This window comes from Solea solea, chromosome 1, assembly GCF_958295425.1.
Source record: "Solea solea chromosome 1, fSolSol10.1, whole genome shotgun sequence".
Classification (NCBI taxonomy): Eukaryota; Metazoa; Chordata; class Actinopteri; order Pleuronectiformes; family Soleidae; genus Solea; species Solea solea.
In genome coordinates this window covers 38,284,675-38,300,935 of record NC_081134.1, presented here as the reverse complement: position 1 = coordinate 38,300,935, position 16,261 = coordinate 38,284,675, and the positions used below count along the sequence as shown (strand labels likewise).

General features: G+C 43.2%; 1 protein-coding gene across 1 annotated transcript in view; it reads left to right on the top strand.

The window, feature by feature from the left end:
* Positions 1-405: 405 nt before the first annotated feature.
* jph1a (junctophilin 1a) overlaps positions 406-16,261 on the top strand; it is a 29,857-nt gene continuing 14,001 nt past the window's right edge. The window contains exons 1-3 of the mRNA XM_058636986.1: positions 406-508; positions 633-1,152; positions 3,295-4,063. Of these exons, the coding sequence (XP_058492969.1) occupies positions 774-1,152; positions 3,295-4,063 (1,148 nt within the window). The 5' untranslated portion in view covers positions 406-508; positions 633-773. The remainder of the gene's footprint in view (positions 509-632; positions 1,153-3,294; positions 4,064-16,261) is intronic.

Sequence of the window (16,261 nt, the reverse complement as noted above, 5' to 3'; positions counted from 1 at the left end):
TGACTCTTGAAAAGCTTTCAGTTGAATTGACAGTATTTTAAAATGCCACTGTGGAAGTTCAGTATCTAGAACACAGTAAAAACTGCAACTTGCTGTGAAAGTGATGTAATTAGTTGGCAATAACTTTACCTGAATGTACAGTGACAGTCAACAATGCACACATAAATTCATAGTTTTTGCATCAGCAGAAAACCTAGAGGTGGCCTTTTATTCAGCACTGTATATATTATTAATATTACTATTATTATGGGATATTATAAAGTGTAATTTACTGGAGTTTTTAAACGTATTATTTTGGAGAAGAGAGAGGGAGAGAAAAGGGGTGAGTGGGTGAGAGTGTGTGGGGGGGAGTAGAAGAGTGGGCGGTCCCAGTGTCGTGACGTAGCCATTGGCCCAGTGTCTCTCTTTAGCGCGGACTCAACGCCTCTCTCTCTCTCCCTCTGTGATCAGTGGGTGAGAGGGGGGAGACGAGCAACACACACAGCGGAGAACCCGGCGTGCGCCTCCGGTAAATGACGCCCACCATTCATACCTCCACACGGCGCGTGCCTTTTGTGTATGACATGTCAGTGTGTGGAAGTGACAGCGCACTGTCCTCACCCCCCTGTTTGTGTGTTTTATTATTCCTCTAGCCATCATCATCATCACCATCACCATCACCACCATCCTGTCATCACAGCAGCGGTCCTGGATCTGGATCCTCTCACCTCGGTCCTGGAGACGCCTGAGTCTGCGGCAGCGCACCATCTGCTCTATCTGCAGCCTTCATCTGAATGACGGGCGGACGGTTTGACTTCGACGACGGTGGCACTTACTGCGGCGGGTGGGAGGATGGCAAAGCCCACGGACACGGCATCTGTACCGGACCTAAGGGCCAGGGCGAGTACGCCGGGTCCTGGTCGCACGGCTTTGAAATAGTCGGGGTTTACACCTGGCCCAGCGGGAACACCTACAGGGGCTACTGGTCCCAGGGGAAGCGGCACGGGCTCGGTGTGGAGAATAAAGGCAAATGGATGTACCGCGGGGAGTGGAGTCACGGTTTTAAGGGTCGCTACGGCGTCAGGCAGAGCCACAACACACCTGCGAGATACGACGGCACCTGGAGCAACGGGCTGCAGGATGGATACGGCATCGAAACTTATGGCGATGGCGGTAAGGAGCCGCCTGATGCGTGTGGCAGATGTTTGTTTCACGTGTGTGTCTCTTTAATTTGATGTAGTCAGACAGTGAGTGAGGATGCTCTCTCTCTCTCACACACACACACACACACACACACCACAGCATGAATTTCCATCTGATATTATTCTGAGTTGATGCTGAGATTGCGCACTGCGCATCATGTTCAACAACCATCATCCAATCCAAAATAAACCCATGACTTTTAACCCGGGTAATGTCAACTTGATAGGTAGATAATGGTCCCTCTCTTATTGCAAAGGCACACCATAATTTGGCAACCACCGGTTGCTCCTCTTATAACAGTGGGAGGAGAGTGAGTGACTCCTGTTTCCAGCTCAGTGGCACAATTTCTCCTCGAGAAGAAGCTTGGAAACCAGAGCAAATCAGGCAGTTTGGAGGCAGTTACAGCCAAAACTATCCCATTCCTGTGTGTCATGGGCATTCACCCAAAATAACAGTAATTCCCTGTGTCTTTGAGGGGAAGCTGCTGCACTGTTGCTTTACTTTTGGTAGCAGTTTGGTCATTCTCTAACTGTCATTCATGCTAGTGTTGGCCAAAGCAGGCGAATACGCTGTGGAAATATCAGTCCCATTAGTCTTTGAATTCAAGACAGCCACGCTAAGTAGCACAATAAATAGTCGGAGAAACCCCTTTCTCTGAGATTTGGTCTCAATATTTGGTGTGACAATATAATAAGTGGCCTAAAAACACAGATTCATTGGTGTAACTATGTAATTTTACTGAGCATAATCTCCTCTAACAGACGCCTTATGGTGCAGAATAAATGCCTTGCACACATGTTCGATGGTTACAGAGGGGCTGGGTTTGTGAATCAGCTGATCCTCCAGGATCCACAGAACATCTGCTTGTCTGACCCTGCAACATCCTGATCACTTGATCTGCAGGGTCACTGAATTGAAGTGCGGGCCGGCGCAGGGCCAGCCTGTTAATCTCACACTGTTTATCCCCTCTAAACGCCCGCCCAGGGTGGTATATCGTTCCACATCGTTTGAGTCTGACCATAATGGCACGCTTTGCAGTATTGGTGCCCTGTGAACAAACCTTTCTTCCTTTAAAAGGATCACTGTTGCAATATGATGCTCTAAAGGAGCTACAGTAGTCCAGCACATGGTCATCGGGCTCAGCAGCACCAAATGGGATTAATGAAGTATTCCTCTCATTATGTGACTCATAGCGATTCCCTGTCGTCAGATACGGATGGTGGTGAATGTGCCTACTGTCAGTGGGGGAGTTAGAAGTTGTCTGAAAATAGGCTCCGAGCTGAGTGATTCACATTCATCCCAAGTGATCCTCCGTACCAGTATATTAATCAAATCTCTGCGATGGAGGTAGTTATGCTCACAGCTCCAGATCTGAGGGGAAGGATATATCAAGCCCCTTTTGGGTTTTTGATCAGTGATGCACAACAGAGAATAAGTGAATCTTTTTTGTCAATGTTGCATAGCTATCTTTGGATTATCATTCATCCAGGTCGTAGCAGTTCAGTTGTGTTAAATCAGGAGCGAGTGAATTTAATGGTTCTTGAAAACACCTTCATTCTGGCAGAATGGGAGAAACCTCTTATTTAAGACCTTTGAATAACAATGGGAGATTGTATAGGTTGGTATGTGTATTCTTAACTCTAAATCCTTTGACTATTATAGATAATTAATAAATGATAATCTTTGCCGATATCTCGTAGACTTGTACACAACTGCGTTTGATTTGTATAAAAGATCCTCTTTTGGAGATAAGCCCAGACTCTAACCACAGTCAAACACGGACACATTTATAGATATATCACATAGTCATGTTTGCATTTTGTGGCTTGGCATGAAACCTAAGGCTTGGGTCCCTCCTAAGGGTCACAAGAAAGATTCCAATGGATTTACTGACGAGGAAGGCAAATATAGAAAAAAAGGAATGCGCTTCATTAAATTTAATTACATTCTCTGATCTACAGTTGTTTTTGTAAATATCTGGATTATATTACAACTCCAGTAAGTGGCAGTAAACATACACACAGACTAAAGATTTTGTGAAATGCTGTTTTTCAGGATCTGATCTAGAGATCACTTCAGACCAGTATGACTGACTGTCACCTTTTCCCCCAGGTACCTATCAAGGCCAATGGATGGGTGGGATGCGGCACGGCTATGGCGTGCGTCAGAGTGTTCCCTACGGCATGGCCACCGTTATCCGATCTCCTCTCCGTACATCCATGGCCTCCTTGCGCTCCGAGCAGAGCAACGGCGCGGTACTCCAGGACCTCTCCTCTCCCGCAGACACGCCGACAGGCAGCCGTGGTGGCTTCGTCCTTAACTTCCACTCAGACAGTGAGGTTGTCACCGGCAAGAAGAAGGGCCTGTTCCGCCGTGGCTCCCTCTTCGGGAGCCTCAGGCAGCTGCGCAAGTCTGATTCTCGGACCTCAATCTCCAGCAAGCGCAGCTCTGCAAGAAGCGACGCCACCATGAGCCGCATCAGCTCCAGTGATGCCAACTCTTCCATATCTATCGGTGACGGCGAGCTGCCAGACGAGGACCTACCTCTGGAGGACCATGTGGATGCCACCACGACTGAGACCTACATGGGCGAATGGAAGAATGATAAACGCAATGGATTTGGTGTTTCGGAGAGATCCAATGGAATGAAGTATGAGGGAGAATGGCTGAACAACAAGCGCCATGGGTATGGATGCACGGTTTTCCCCGATGGCACCAAAGAAGAAGGGAAGTACAAAAATAACGTGCTGGTGCGTGGAATAAGGAAGCAGTTGATTCCTCTTAAGAACCCAAAAACCAAAGAGAAAGTTGATCGGGCTGTGGAGGGGGCACAGAGGGCTGCAGCAATTGCCAGGAGTAAAGTGGAAATAGCAGCTTCCAGGTACTGTGTTCATGTGTGTTCATTCACATTTCTGTATGTGTATGTGTGTGTATGCGGGTGTGCACTGTGTGTGTGCACAACAGAGAGACCGGCAGGACATCTCCAGGCGTTTATTTTCACTAGTGAAGAGTTAGATCAGAAGCCTGTTTGACAAATATCAGCTCCAAAATGTACTCTCCACCAACAGTGAAGGCTGTGTAAGGCTTGTGTAAGCAGTATGATTATCCCTGTGTCTATTTCCCATTCTTTGCCCATATCTCTCATCCCAAGGTATTGGGGGGGGTCAGACATCATGTGTGTGTTTGCATGTCCGAGTGTTCATGTGTGTGAGCAATATATCCAAACCCACGCTGGTGCCAGGCGAGTCTCGTGTCCCCAATAACGACGCTTGCTCCCCGTGCCAAGTGTTGCTCTGATGTGGCATCTGCTCTTTAACAGGTGGATGAGATGTGACCTTTTCATTCTTAAGCCTCCCCCTTACTGGGACACAGTTCAGGGTAGCTGCATCACTTTGACATCCTCTGGTTTCATTGCATCAGGGAATTATTAAACTGAAGACTGTGAGGGTGTGTACATGCTGTGAAAAGGTCTATTTTCCATCACGTGTCCTTCGATTTCTCTTTGTCTTTCAGAAGTGCATGTTCATGTGTTTATGCAAAGCACATGAACATAAACTGGGAGTTCGGAAGCTAGAAGTCAGTCAAATATTTGCAGAAATACAGTGTGCTTTAAGTATAATTTTTCAGTTGTCAAACTTTTACAGTCAGTTGCTGTATGTGTTATGGCAGACCAAAGGCTGGAAACACACTGGATGCACCTTGTTTTTATTTAGGCACACATGATAATTTATTATTATTACACGAGTGAGCTGCTCAGCTCTTTTTAGGAATAGACCTCTTGCCTACTTTTACTGAAAAGTCGTGCGCCTTTTCACAGCAAAGTAGACAGAGAAAATAATTCACACACACAGTTCCAACGCCTAAAATGTGTCTATTGTGAAGTATTTGCAGGAATGACAGATGAGAGGCTTTCCACTGAAACATTTAGTTTCACATTGAGAACCATTTTGAGTAGTTAAAAGCATATTTTTATGACTATTGTCAAAGGGACACACAGACTCCAACAGGCTGGAGATGGGAATGACATTTCTGGGTCGTAAAAAACCTGAAACTTTGTCCTCAGATGAAAGTTCAATCTTTTGCATCTGTACCAAATTTCATTGCAGTTCGTCCTGCAGTTTAAATCAAGTTTTGCTCAAAATCAAAAATCTCAACCTCTTGTTGAGCCACCAAATAATAACGCATCACTGTTTTGTGATCTGATGTTTTTTTTTAATGGGTTTCATTTCAGCACTGTGTTGAACTACAGTCTATTAGCAACTGATACATTAAAAACTCTCAATATACAAAACCCTGGAGTGACTATCACATTGTGATATTAGAATTTAGAGCAATGCATAACAGCAGAACGGCCTTTATTTTGAATATCCACTCATTCTTTTATAATATGCTGAATAATTTCCTCTCCTGTGAGCAGGAAAAGAAAATACTATCTTCAAAGGATATAAGATACAGATTACATAACCTGGATTTTATATGCTCAGTATTCGACCGCGTGGTTACTATTTGCTCCACAGATAAGACCCATGATATTATGATTTCGTGATGTGGACCGTGATCTCTCAAGCAGTGCATGAGAGCAACAATTTACTGCAGAAGTAAACACATGACCTGATGCATAGCGCGACAACAACAACAGTAAAAGCATTGGAGCTGATGAAAAGTGTTTATTGCAGCCAACGAGCACCCAGTGCTGTAGTAAGTGATCAAATTACTGGTTGGCGTGTGCTGCTCCGTCATATGCTGCTGGAAATCTGAAAATAAGACATTTCCTTTTTCCCATTTCAGTGGTGTAGTTGTGTTAGAAACAGCCAGACTGGCAGAGAGAGTGTGGCGTTGGTTGTAAGCATGTTATGTAAGTCTCATTATACAGTGCATGGCAAAAAAAAAGATGCTCTCCAATCGATCCAGCTCTGGTCACGTGACTCCCTGTCTTTTGAATGTGGAGCATTCAGCTGCAGATCTGCTGAGAATGACGGGAGAGGAGACGGAGCTCGTGGAAAAGAGGGGGAGAGAGCAAAAAATAGATGAGGAAGCAAAGGGGATTATTGTTGATTGAATAACTGGAGATGCAGCAAATTTGCTGAGCGAGAGGCTTCTGGGGAGTCTGGGCGTGGGAGTGGACAGACGGGAAAGAAAAAAAAAATACCACACATCACAGATGACGGACACGCCCACCCCCTCCACTGTGAATGAGTGTATAGAGGAGCTATCCCATCATCCCTCTGGGATGGACCTGATGACCTCACACTTGTGATCGGCCAATCAATAGCGATCTAGTGCGATGCAGTGGAGTAGAGGTTCACTGTCCCTCATTCAGTTATTGTGTTATTCTTATCTATTCAAAGGGCACTCACTTCATGCATACTCGGGGTGTGAGTGGTTCTGTTTGAGGCCTGTGAAGTGAGATAAATGATTGTTGGCATCTTTTAAAAAGTTTACTACATGATGATGCTTCTTGCATGAAGCCTCTTTGTTATAAATTGGCAGTTTTTGTATCCGGATATAGGTAAGAATGCTTCAATTTAAGCTTCAATTTAAACAATATACAAAATGTAGTGATTATTTTTTACATTTTAGACCATAACCATGACACCTCTGTGGTTAAATAATTATTGAAAGGGCCAATTCACAGTTTTTCATTCATTTCCAGCGATAAATGTGTCATTCGATCATCAGACATCAGTGGATCTGAGGCACATTTCTCATTCCAAAAACCACAGAGGAAGTCGGGATTGTAAAAAAATCAATAACATTCACAAAGAGTCGACGTCAAAGTCACTTCCTTCAAAGAAAATAAAAGCCCTACACTGCTCTTCACTGTGTTTCTGTCAAGTTTTATGAGTAAAAAATCAAAAAAAAAACTGGTCAAATTTAATCCAACTCTGTGATAGAATGTGAATTACACAAACATTATAAGTGAAACCACCCTTATGTCTCAGAATTGCAGTTAGAAACAACAACACATTATTTTACGGTGCTTTTTCCTCAAATTGAAATTCTATTTATTCATTAGAGGATGGCAAAAACCAGCCTTCCCTCCTCCCTCACTCATGCACTCTCTCCCTCTCTCCCTCTCTCCCCCTATCTATATGCACTTGCTTAATCAGAACCCACCTCTCTCCCCGCAGGAACACCTCATGCACATGCACTAACACATACACGCTCTCCTGGAAAAACATACAGCCGGTGCATGTGCTGTGTGTGTTACTCTGCTTGTGTGTCAGCACTGAGCACTGACTAAATAAGGCAAGGCATCAGTTGGCTTATCAGCACCAGCCAGGAATATATACCCATCCCACCACTGATATAGCAGCCCGCCATCTCATGCACACTATCATCTCTCACCAATGTGTGTGTGTGCGTACTTGTATTTGTTACCTCTTTAGGTCCTTTTCTGGCATAAACACTGACCTTGTCGGGACCAGTAGTAGGACTCGTGGAGACCAAAGTGGGGCCCTAGTAAGGCACAACATCACTCCTGAGGAGCTGGTGAAGTTTAGGGCTAAGATTTTAATTGTTGCATTGGCGTTGACTGGTGGATATGGATGTCCAATTGAATGGAAGTCAATGCGAGTCCTTAAAAGAATAGCTGCACCAACCAGTGTGTGTGTTTCCTGGATGTTTGTTTATCACCTGCTGTGTGATGACCACTCACTACCTGCTCTTTTTTTAAAGGGATTTATAGTATCAGCCTGTGTAATAATCCCATCACATCATGTAAGTTTTCCTCTATGTCAATAGTCTGTTTCTGCTTGAAACAGGAGCAGATGGATTGGGTTTTTTTTCGTATTGTTTTGTTTTAAATGTCAGTCCATGACCTCGTGTTAACACGACACAGTGTTTGATCTCCTCTTATGGCAGTTTTATGAAGTGGCACCACACACACACACACACACACACACACACACACACCAGCCTTTCTTAAGTGCTTCAAATCTGACCCCTTATGAAGTGTCAAAATGTACAGTAGCAGCGAGACACGTAGCGTACAGTAACTGTAACCGTGGGAACGGCTGCCAGCTCTTTGAATCATGTATATGACAGTATATCTGTCCCCTGACATGGCTCATATTTACAGCAATGTGATGGAAGAGCATTTACCGTTGGCACAAAGATGCATTAACACATAAATAACTGAAACGCTTCTGTTGCCAGCAAAAACTTAAGTTGTTGGGGGGGGGGGAACACTTGACTAAACCGTAGTGCCATTAAATGATAGTGTGTAATGTAATCTTGCAGCAGCCGGAAAAAACCTCAAGAGGTGAGACCACAGGGCCACATGGTGGTGCAGTGGCTAGCTAAAGTGTTGTCTCACAGCAAGAAAGTCATTGGTTCAGATCCTGGTTCGACCTTTCTGTGTGGAGGTTGCATGTTTTCCCCGTGTGTGTCTGAGTGGGTTCTCTAGATTGACCATGAATGTGAGCGAATGGTTGTTTCACTCACGTTGGCTTGTTTACATCACGGCACAGTTTGGTTTGGTACAGTACAGAATGGTTTGGAGTGGTAACGCCTTGGGTCAGGACTAGCGTTTCAACTGAGAACAGGATCTTTACCCAGATCTTTAACAAAGTCAGTGAATGCAACGCAACGGACAACAAATGAGGACATCCAGCAGATCGTTGTTTCCACATGGGAGTGATGCTTTTCTGTCCCCTAAACAACTGACTGTCGTGGGTCTAGCTCCACCTGTACTGTACCTTACCATTACTCTGGTCCCCTGAAGGAAGGGTGCCAAAAAAGTAAAATGGTTGGGGCCGGTCATTTTGATACTACTGCTAATGAAAACACAAAAAAAATACACCCTGTACCAAATTGAACCGTTCCGCTCGCTGGAAACGCGGCTTACATGTTGGCCCTGTCATGGACTGAGGACCTGCCTTAGCGCCTGTGTTGGTATATTTGCATAACATGTTGTGATGTTGTGACTTTGCATGTTCTCCCTGTGTGCACAGTCTAAAGACATGCATCGGTTAATTGGACACTCTAGATTGTCCGTAGGTGTGCGATTGCCTGGCGACATGTCCAGAGTGTACCCTGCCTCTTGCTCCAATGTCTGCTGGGATCGGCTCCAGCTTCCTCCACAGTCCTCATGTAGAGGATGTAGCGGTAGACAACGAATGAATGAATGAATGAATGAATGAAACATTTCTCAACTTCCTGCTACACGCAGTACAAGCAGAGCGAGGCAACCGAATGAGAAGTGTTTTTTTCCAAACCTAAACATCTTAAAATCTGTACAAATATTCAGTTTGTGCTTCAGGATGATTTTATTTCCCTACTGTGACCATCGGGATTACGTTTTGATTCGTGAAATTCTTCTGTTTACGGTTAAATACCTGCATTACCATCAGCATGTTGCCATTGCAGTAGTGAGCCCCGTGAGCATGCTGACATTTGCATTTGGCTCAAAGTACAACCAAACCACATGGGAGGGCTGTGTCAACAGCAGCGACATGTCTTTACAGTGTGGTGCTGTGGCGAGTGTAAGGAGAAACAAAAACATTTCTGCAGCTTCTTCAGAAAGACTGGGATGAGTCAGCCGTGCAGGTGGGCCAGTCAAATAAAGTCCAAGGTTATTACAGGTAAAATCATGTAGTGGTTCACATGCAGTCATTAAAAATTAAAAAGTACTCCATGTACTGCTGGTTTTCCCTACTCCTCTATTTCATCTTCACTTTGTTTATCAGGAGCATCTACTTCTTCACAGCAGCTGCTTGTGTCTTGTGGGCCTTCTGTCTTAATTGTGTATGTAACAGAGGTTAATGGGAGTCAGTGCAGTGCAGTGCAGTGTAGTGTAGTGGGTTAAATATTACATCGTACAGGCCGTGATTTGAGATGTCTGAGTGCAATCAGGAGCGGTTTCTGCTCGGTAAGCGACTAATCTCCCCCAGGATTTCCTCCACTGTGTGTGAGCTCATGTGTGTTTGATTTTACTCCCGAGAATTTCCCCGTGACATGACAAGATGTTACATTAAACATCAGCAAATGTCAGCGTGCAGCGGTGTAGGACTCTTCGCACCTGTTAAACAGCAGTTTATATCGACACACGCTGTGTACCAATAATCACATAAACACGCCTGCAGCACGTCGGGGATCTTGGCTCTGTGAGGTGTGCAGGTGTGTCACGCTCAGACAAAAGTCAACGATTTATGAGAATTACGCGGTAATTAGGTTGAGCGCTGTGTTAAAACTGCCGCAGCTCAATATCAGGAGGACATGACGTCCCTCGTAAGTGTTATTTCGGTGTTAAAAGTTGTTCATGTCGTGTCCTGTGCAGTGATTTACAGCCCATAATTCAGTGCTTGACCTGCTCCTGGGGTGTCATCACTGACAAGAAATAAACCTGTTAAGTCCTCAAAGTGGTGTCCACAGCATGTAGACCGCGACTTTATAAATATGCACTGAGGAGGCAGAGCACACATTTAACACCTCCTTTTTATTCTGTGGGCCTTTTAAAAAAGTCAGACCTTTTTTTATCGCCAATGCATCCTCAACTTCACTTTGAAAGTGCATTATAGTTAAAACGGCATTGCGGCACATGCTATCCATGTGTCAATCAAATATTTGGAGTTCTTTCTTTTGGACTGACATTTACCTTGAATAACATAAAAAAGATATATATAACCAGAAATGGGGGGATTGGAGTCATGTGACTTGACTTAAGTCACAAATTTGAGGACTTGAGACTCAACTTGACTGGAACATTTACAGAGTTAGCGTTCCAATTTGTTTCTTTAAAAAAACACAGAAAACATTGGCTTATTGGAGAGGTTGCGTACAAACCTGGCAACCAAGCAACACCAACACTTCAAAATCCCACAAAGGAAGGTGAGACAGGAAGTCAGTAGTTTGTTATTTTAATCTAACGCTACTTAATATCTTGGTGGGTCAAAAGCTGCCTATGATTAGCTTATGATATTAGCCTAACATTTCCATTCCTACATTTCCATGGTTTAATGTAGGCCTAATGACCCAATAGGCTCTGTAGTTGTGTTTATTTTCATTTTATTGATGTTAATTAAATACAATTAAAATCCTAACATGTGAGTAATACAGTATTTCTGTTTCAGGTAAAACTCTAGCTGTTTTTTACAGATTTTAATGTGTAATATCTGGGAAATCCTCTTCTATATTCATACGACTTAACTTGCTTGATTGTTGCAAGAATGACTTCAGACATACTTGTGACTTCACTTACTCCCATCTCTGTTTATAACATAAAACATTTGTGTGACAAAAAAGAAAAAAAGGCCCTAACACTTGAGTGACTCGTCCATGCTTTCAGTTTGTGTTGTGTTGCCTGAAGTGGGTTTCTTTGTTCCTCTGATACTGTTTCACCTGAATCCCTGATTGGCCAACTCTTGGCCAGCTTTCACTCCAGCTGTTCATGGATTGGATTATGGAATTATAATTTCTCATGTTGATTCATTCAGAGTATTGCTTTTCCACAATGAATCCTTTCCTGTGGGATTAAACCTGATGATAATGACACCGTGTTGTGACGCATTATCTTCATGATTTTATGGGGGGGAGTGAATGTGGATACCTAAAGTTTCTATCTTTGCAGTCATTGATGCATTATTCTATCAAGATTTTTTTTTCATAATAATTGACTTTTCATGTCACTGTGATTCTTGCTTTTTGCACATTTTCCTGTGAGCTATAAAAATCTGAGTGTGAAGATTGCATCACATTTTTTTCAGCAGTGGGCAGATGCAACCTAACACTAATACTTTCTTTTGGCTTTGCACTAAAGAGGAAATTGATGTCGCTCTATATGATCTTGTGTGTGTGTCTGTGTGTGTGTGTGTGGTGAATGGTGGCAGGAGATTGGAGGACCATAATTAAAACAGTTCCTTAAGCTCAAGTGGTTGCCAGGCAATGTGACCTTTACTCGCACAGGTTCATCTTTAGAGGTTGAGCCTTGTAGTTAAATGAGACCCGTCACTGAGTCGCTGCTTGTGTGTGTGTGTGGGGGGGTTAGTTGTGTTTATGCAGAATTACACCCATACAGTAGGCTGCCGTGTGGGTTTGTTCATTTGGAAATTCATTAATACAGGCCAAACGCCTGGTTAGACAGCATGCTCAAGTGTCTCTGCTGGTTACCATGGTTACTGCCTCACAGCCGTCATCATCGTGTCAGCCATTTGTTGATTTTCTTGTAAAGAAGCAGAGTGAAGAGGCGGCGTTTGTTTACTGGAACATTTATTCATCTTTGAGGGATTGTGTAATGGGCTTAATATCTAACTTTGGATGTACAGCACACTAAGGGTCCTTCATTATTGTTTTTCTTTTTTTAAATATTATAGAGATGTATGTTAGTGTTATAATACAAATAGTAAATGACTGACGACATTATGACACAGCTCACTAATGCTATGTTTTACCTTTTCTGTGTGTGTGTGTGTGTGTGTGTAAACTAAAACCTATGTTAACTTTAATTTGCATGACAGGTAGCTCATTTGCGTAAGGCGTGCATCAAAAGCTATTGCATCTGTGTCTGCTTGTGCATATACTGTATCTTTCCATACCTTCCAGGGACATATTGTTATGTTAATATGTGACATAATATGTGCCTGTATAGGGCCACACGGCAGAGTAGTGGCTCACATTGTGGCTTTGTGACACGGTCCAAACCAGGGCCTTTCTCTCTGAGTTTTCAAGTTTTCCTCATGCATGTGTTGGGGTTTTCTCAGGGTTCTGCGATCCGTCCCCACAGTCCAAAAACATGCAGAGGTTAATTGAACTCTCTAAATTGCGTGTGAGACAGAATGGTTGTTTGTCTGTGTATGTATCATCCCATGTGAGCTGGGACCCGCATGCGGAGGACAAAACCGGAGATGAACTGTGCACATATTATATTTTAATAGAATAGTGTTTGCATAGTAATGTGACGAAATGTCTTCATTTGCGTCACTGGAGCCCTGGGTGTCTGTGGAAACATTGTGTGTACAGCACAGTCCCAGGTTCATTTTTAACTGTCAACTCAAGCGTGGTGTGTGAAAACAAACAGATGCTACGAGCAGCAACTTGCAGAAAACTGGAGTTGCCGCGGTTCGTCTCGAGTTCAGCACATTTAGTTATTTAATATTTTATGGTGTGTGATTTTTCCCAATTTTAGTCCCTTACTGAACAGAAAATTAGATTTTTTTTTTCAGTTTGACATCCTATTAAGTCGAAAACCTCAGGGCCATGGGGGAATGTGAGAAATGTTATCCTGATGCCTTTCATCTGACACAGAAATGCAGGGGGACTATGAATTTAAATTAAATTTAACTATATTGTGGTATTTCTAGAATATTACACCACAAACAATGCAATACTAGTAGTAGTCGCAGCCCCTCTTCATTTAACCCCATCATTTTGGATTCTTAATCCTTCTCCATTCCTCCCTCACTACTAAACTTTGAACTTGTGTAATAATGTCTCAGATAAGCGGTTGACGATGGATGGATGGATGGTAATGCTACTGAAAATATAAGAAACTTCTTCTTTCTGCTCCTATTCATTTATGTTTTGGGATTTCTTTTTTGTGTGTTTGTTTTTGTTTTGTTTGAGGAATGAAATAACAAATGAAGACATTTAAACTTATTTATTCAGTGATGTTATGAACTCCACTGAGCTTCATTCATGGATCATAATTACAGGCCATTACTAACTCCCGTTGTACTTTCGTATCAGTTCCATGCAGCTGATTATTATTATTATTATTATTACACTGTATCTTACTGCACTGAAATATTTTTAGATAATATAATACAAAAAAGAAGGTGTATCTTAGGCTGTGTTGGTGTCATTATGTCTCCCTCATTCCTCCTTTCACTGGCACATCCCTGTTTTTCTGCAAGAGTTAGCCACTGGGGCCCATCCCCCTTTGTGTCATTAGCTGTATCAGCTGTGGCCATGTTTCACCAGCAGTGTTGACACAAAGAGTGCAGAGCTGAGGCCTGAATCCCTGCCACTGCCCTTCACCAAAAACCAGAGGGATCATCTCAGCGAGGGGATTGTGTGTCACTCTCTCAGCGCGCCCATAAGGACTTACATCAGCACTTAGAGGAGAGCATAGCAGACCTTCAAGATGAAAGTGGTCTCAACATACACTACAAACACAGACAAACAGTGTCTGTTATAATATGATAATTCAGCGTGTGCATAGTCGCAGTCGGCAGTACCTACCGTAGATGCATTCACATACAATAAAACCTGATGCAGGCTAATACAAACAAACACACCTGTAACCACGCCTGTGGTTTTTGATGAGGTCTCATAGGAGAGTTCAGTGCAGAGCACCTGACTGAAGACAAAACAAGCAGGAGATTCATCCATAGCCAGAGATATTACATGTGTGCTGACCTGTGATGACCTGTCCAGTGTGTGCCTCACCTTTCGCCCTGTGTCAGCTGGGATTGGCTGCAGTGACCTGTGACCCCCGTGTGAAGGATAAAGCAGTAGACAATGGATGAATGGTGTGCTGGATATTTAAGGAACAGATCAAACATCACTCTAAATTATATTATAATTTGTTTTTCACTCATCTAAAATATATATATATATATATGTACATATGCATAAATTGAATATACTACCCATAACTATGTTTTTATGAGTGTGTTATCTCTTTTGCCATTGTTTGTTTTTAATAGCCTGATCAGCCGTTTGGCAGTTTGAAACAGAAACTTACAACACAAACCAAGAAGAACAACATCCTTTGTGGTATACGAAGGCCACTGTAGTTCTGTCATGTGCTGGGGAAAGGGAGGGGTGAGCTTTAAGGAATTCTCCGTTTGTTGCAGTCTGCACGATCACCATTAGATGTCACAGATTCTTACACACTGGGCCTTTAACGTTTATTACTCTTGGTCAGAGCCAGGATTTCTAAGCAAAGCAAAACTAGCTTTCGGCTGCAGCATGAACTTGGGTGATGATTTTTGCCAACAAAGAGAAATAAACACAAGGCAGGTATTCCTTTAGTCTCTGTCAAAGATTTAGCTCATTGTTTATTTTCAGCGATTCTGGCAATATCATGATTGGCGTGTCCCCATTATTCCTTTCATGTACTTATGAGACATTTTCAGGTGTGTTTTGCATTGTCCCACACTGCGTCATTTACTTAAGTGCATGCACATGTGATTATTATTGCTGCCTGCAACATTTACCAAACAAATCAAAATTCACAAGTAAAAAAGTGCCTTTGCAGTAAAGAAGACCCAGGTCCATGACGTGGTTGGGACAAGGACCTTTCTGCATGGAGTTTGCATGTTCTCCCCGTGTGTGTGGGTTTTCTCCTGGTTCTCCGGTTTCCTCCCACAGTCCAAAAACATGCAGATTTGATGGATTAGGCGAATTGGACACTCTAAATTGACTGTAGGAGTGAGAATGGATGGTTGTTTGTCTGTATGTGGCCCTGTGATGGACTGGCGACCTGTCCTTTGTCAGCTGGGATTGGCACCAGCGCCCCCTCATGTGGAGGATAAAGCAGTAGAAGATGAATGACTAACAGAATAGAAAGGAGAATTTGCCCATGTCTGCTAAACCACTCAGATTTTTTGGATTATACCTCTTCCTCTCTTCAGGTTAAAGTTATCTTATCTCCTAAGAACAGCCACGGTGTTTCACATTTAAAGCTTCATTTGCTGTGGCTGTTGTCCCCCAATACTGCAGTCCCTGGGCATGTGAGGCCAGACCTCAGCTCAGGAATAATTCTTGAATAATTTTAGCATCCATCGTCTGTTTTAAATAACCACTAATGGTGTTAGTCACGCTTCAGTAATAATGAATTAGCACCGTCTGGGTATTCAATAGCAAGGCCTGGGTGAATATATGAGATATGTGCGGGGCAAGCTAAGTGCTAATTTGTTCAGACTTTGGGCAATGTTTTGTGCTGCTGCTGCTGCTACTGCTGCTTTAGACAAGAAGACTCTCTGGGCTAAACACACAGTGGTCATTTCTGGTGGTATACAATATCCTCACAAAGCAGATATGTGCACTTAGGGCAAGAGCATCACTGTGCAAATGGAACATGATCTTGAAATATGACCCTAGTTAGCCATATGGTAGTGGTTTTCACTTGGTTGTT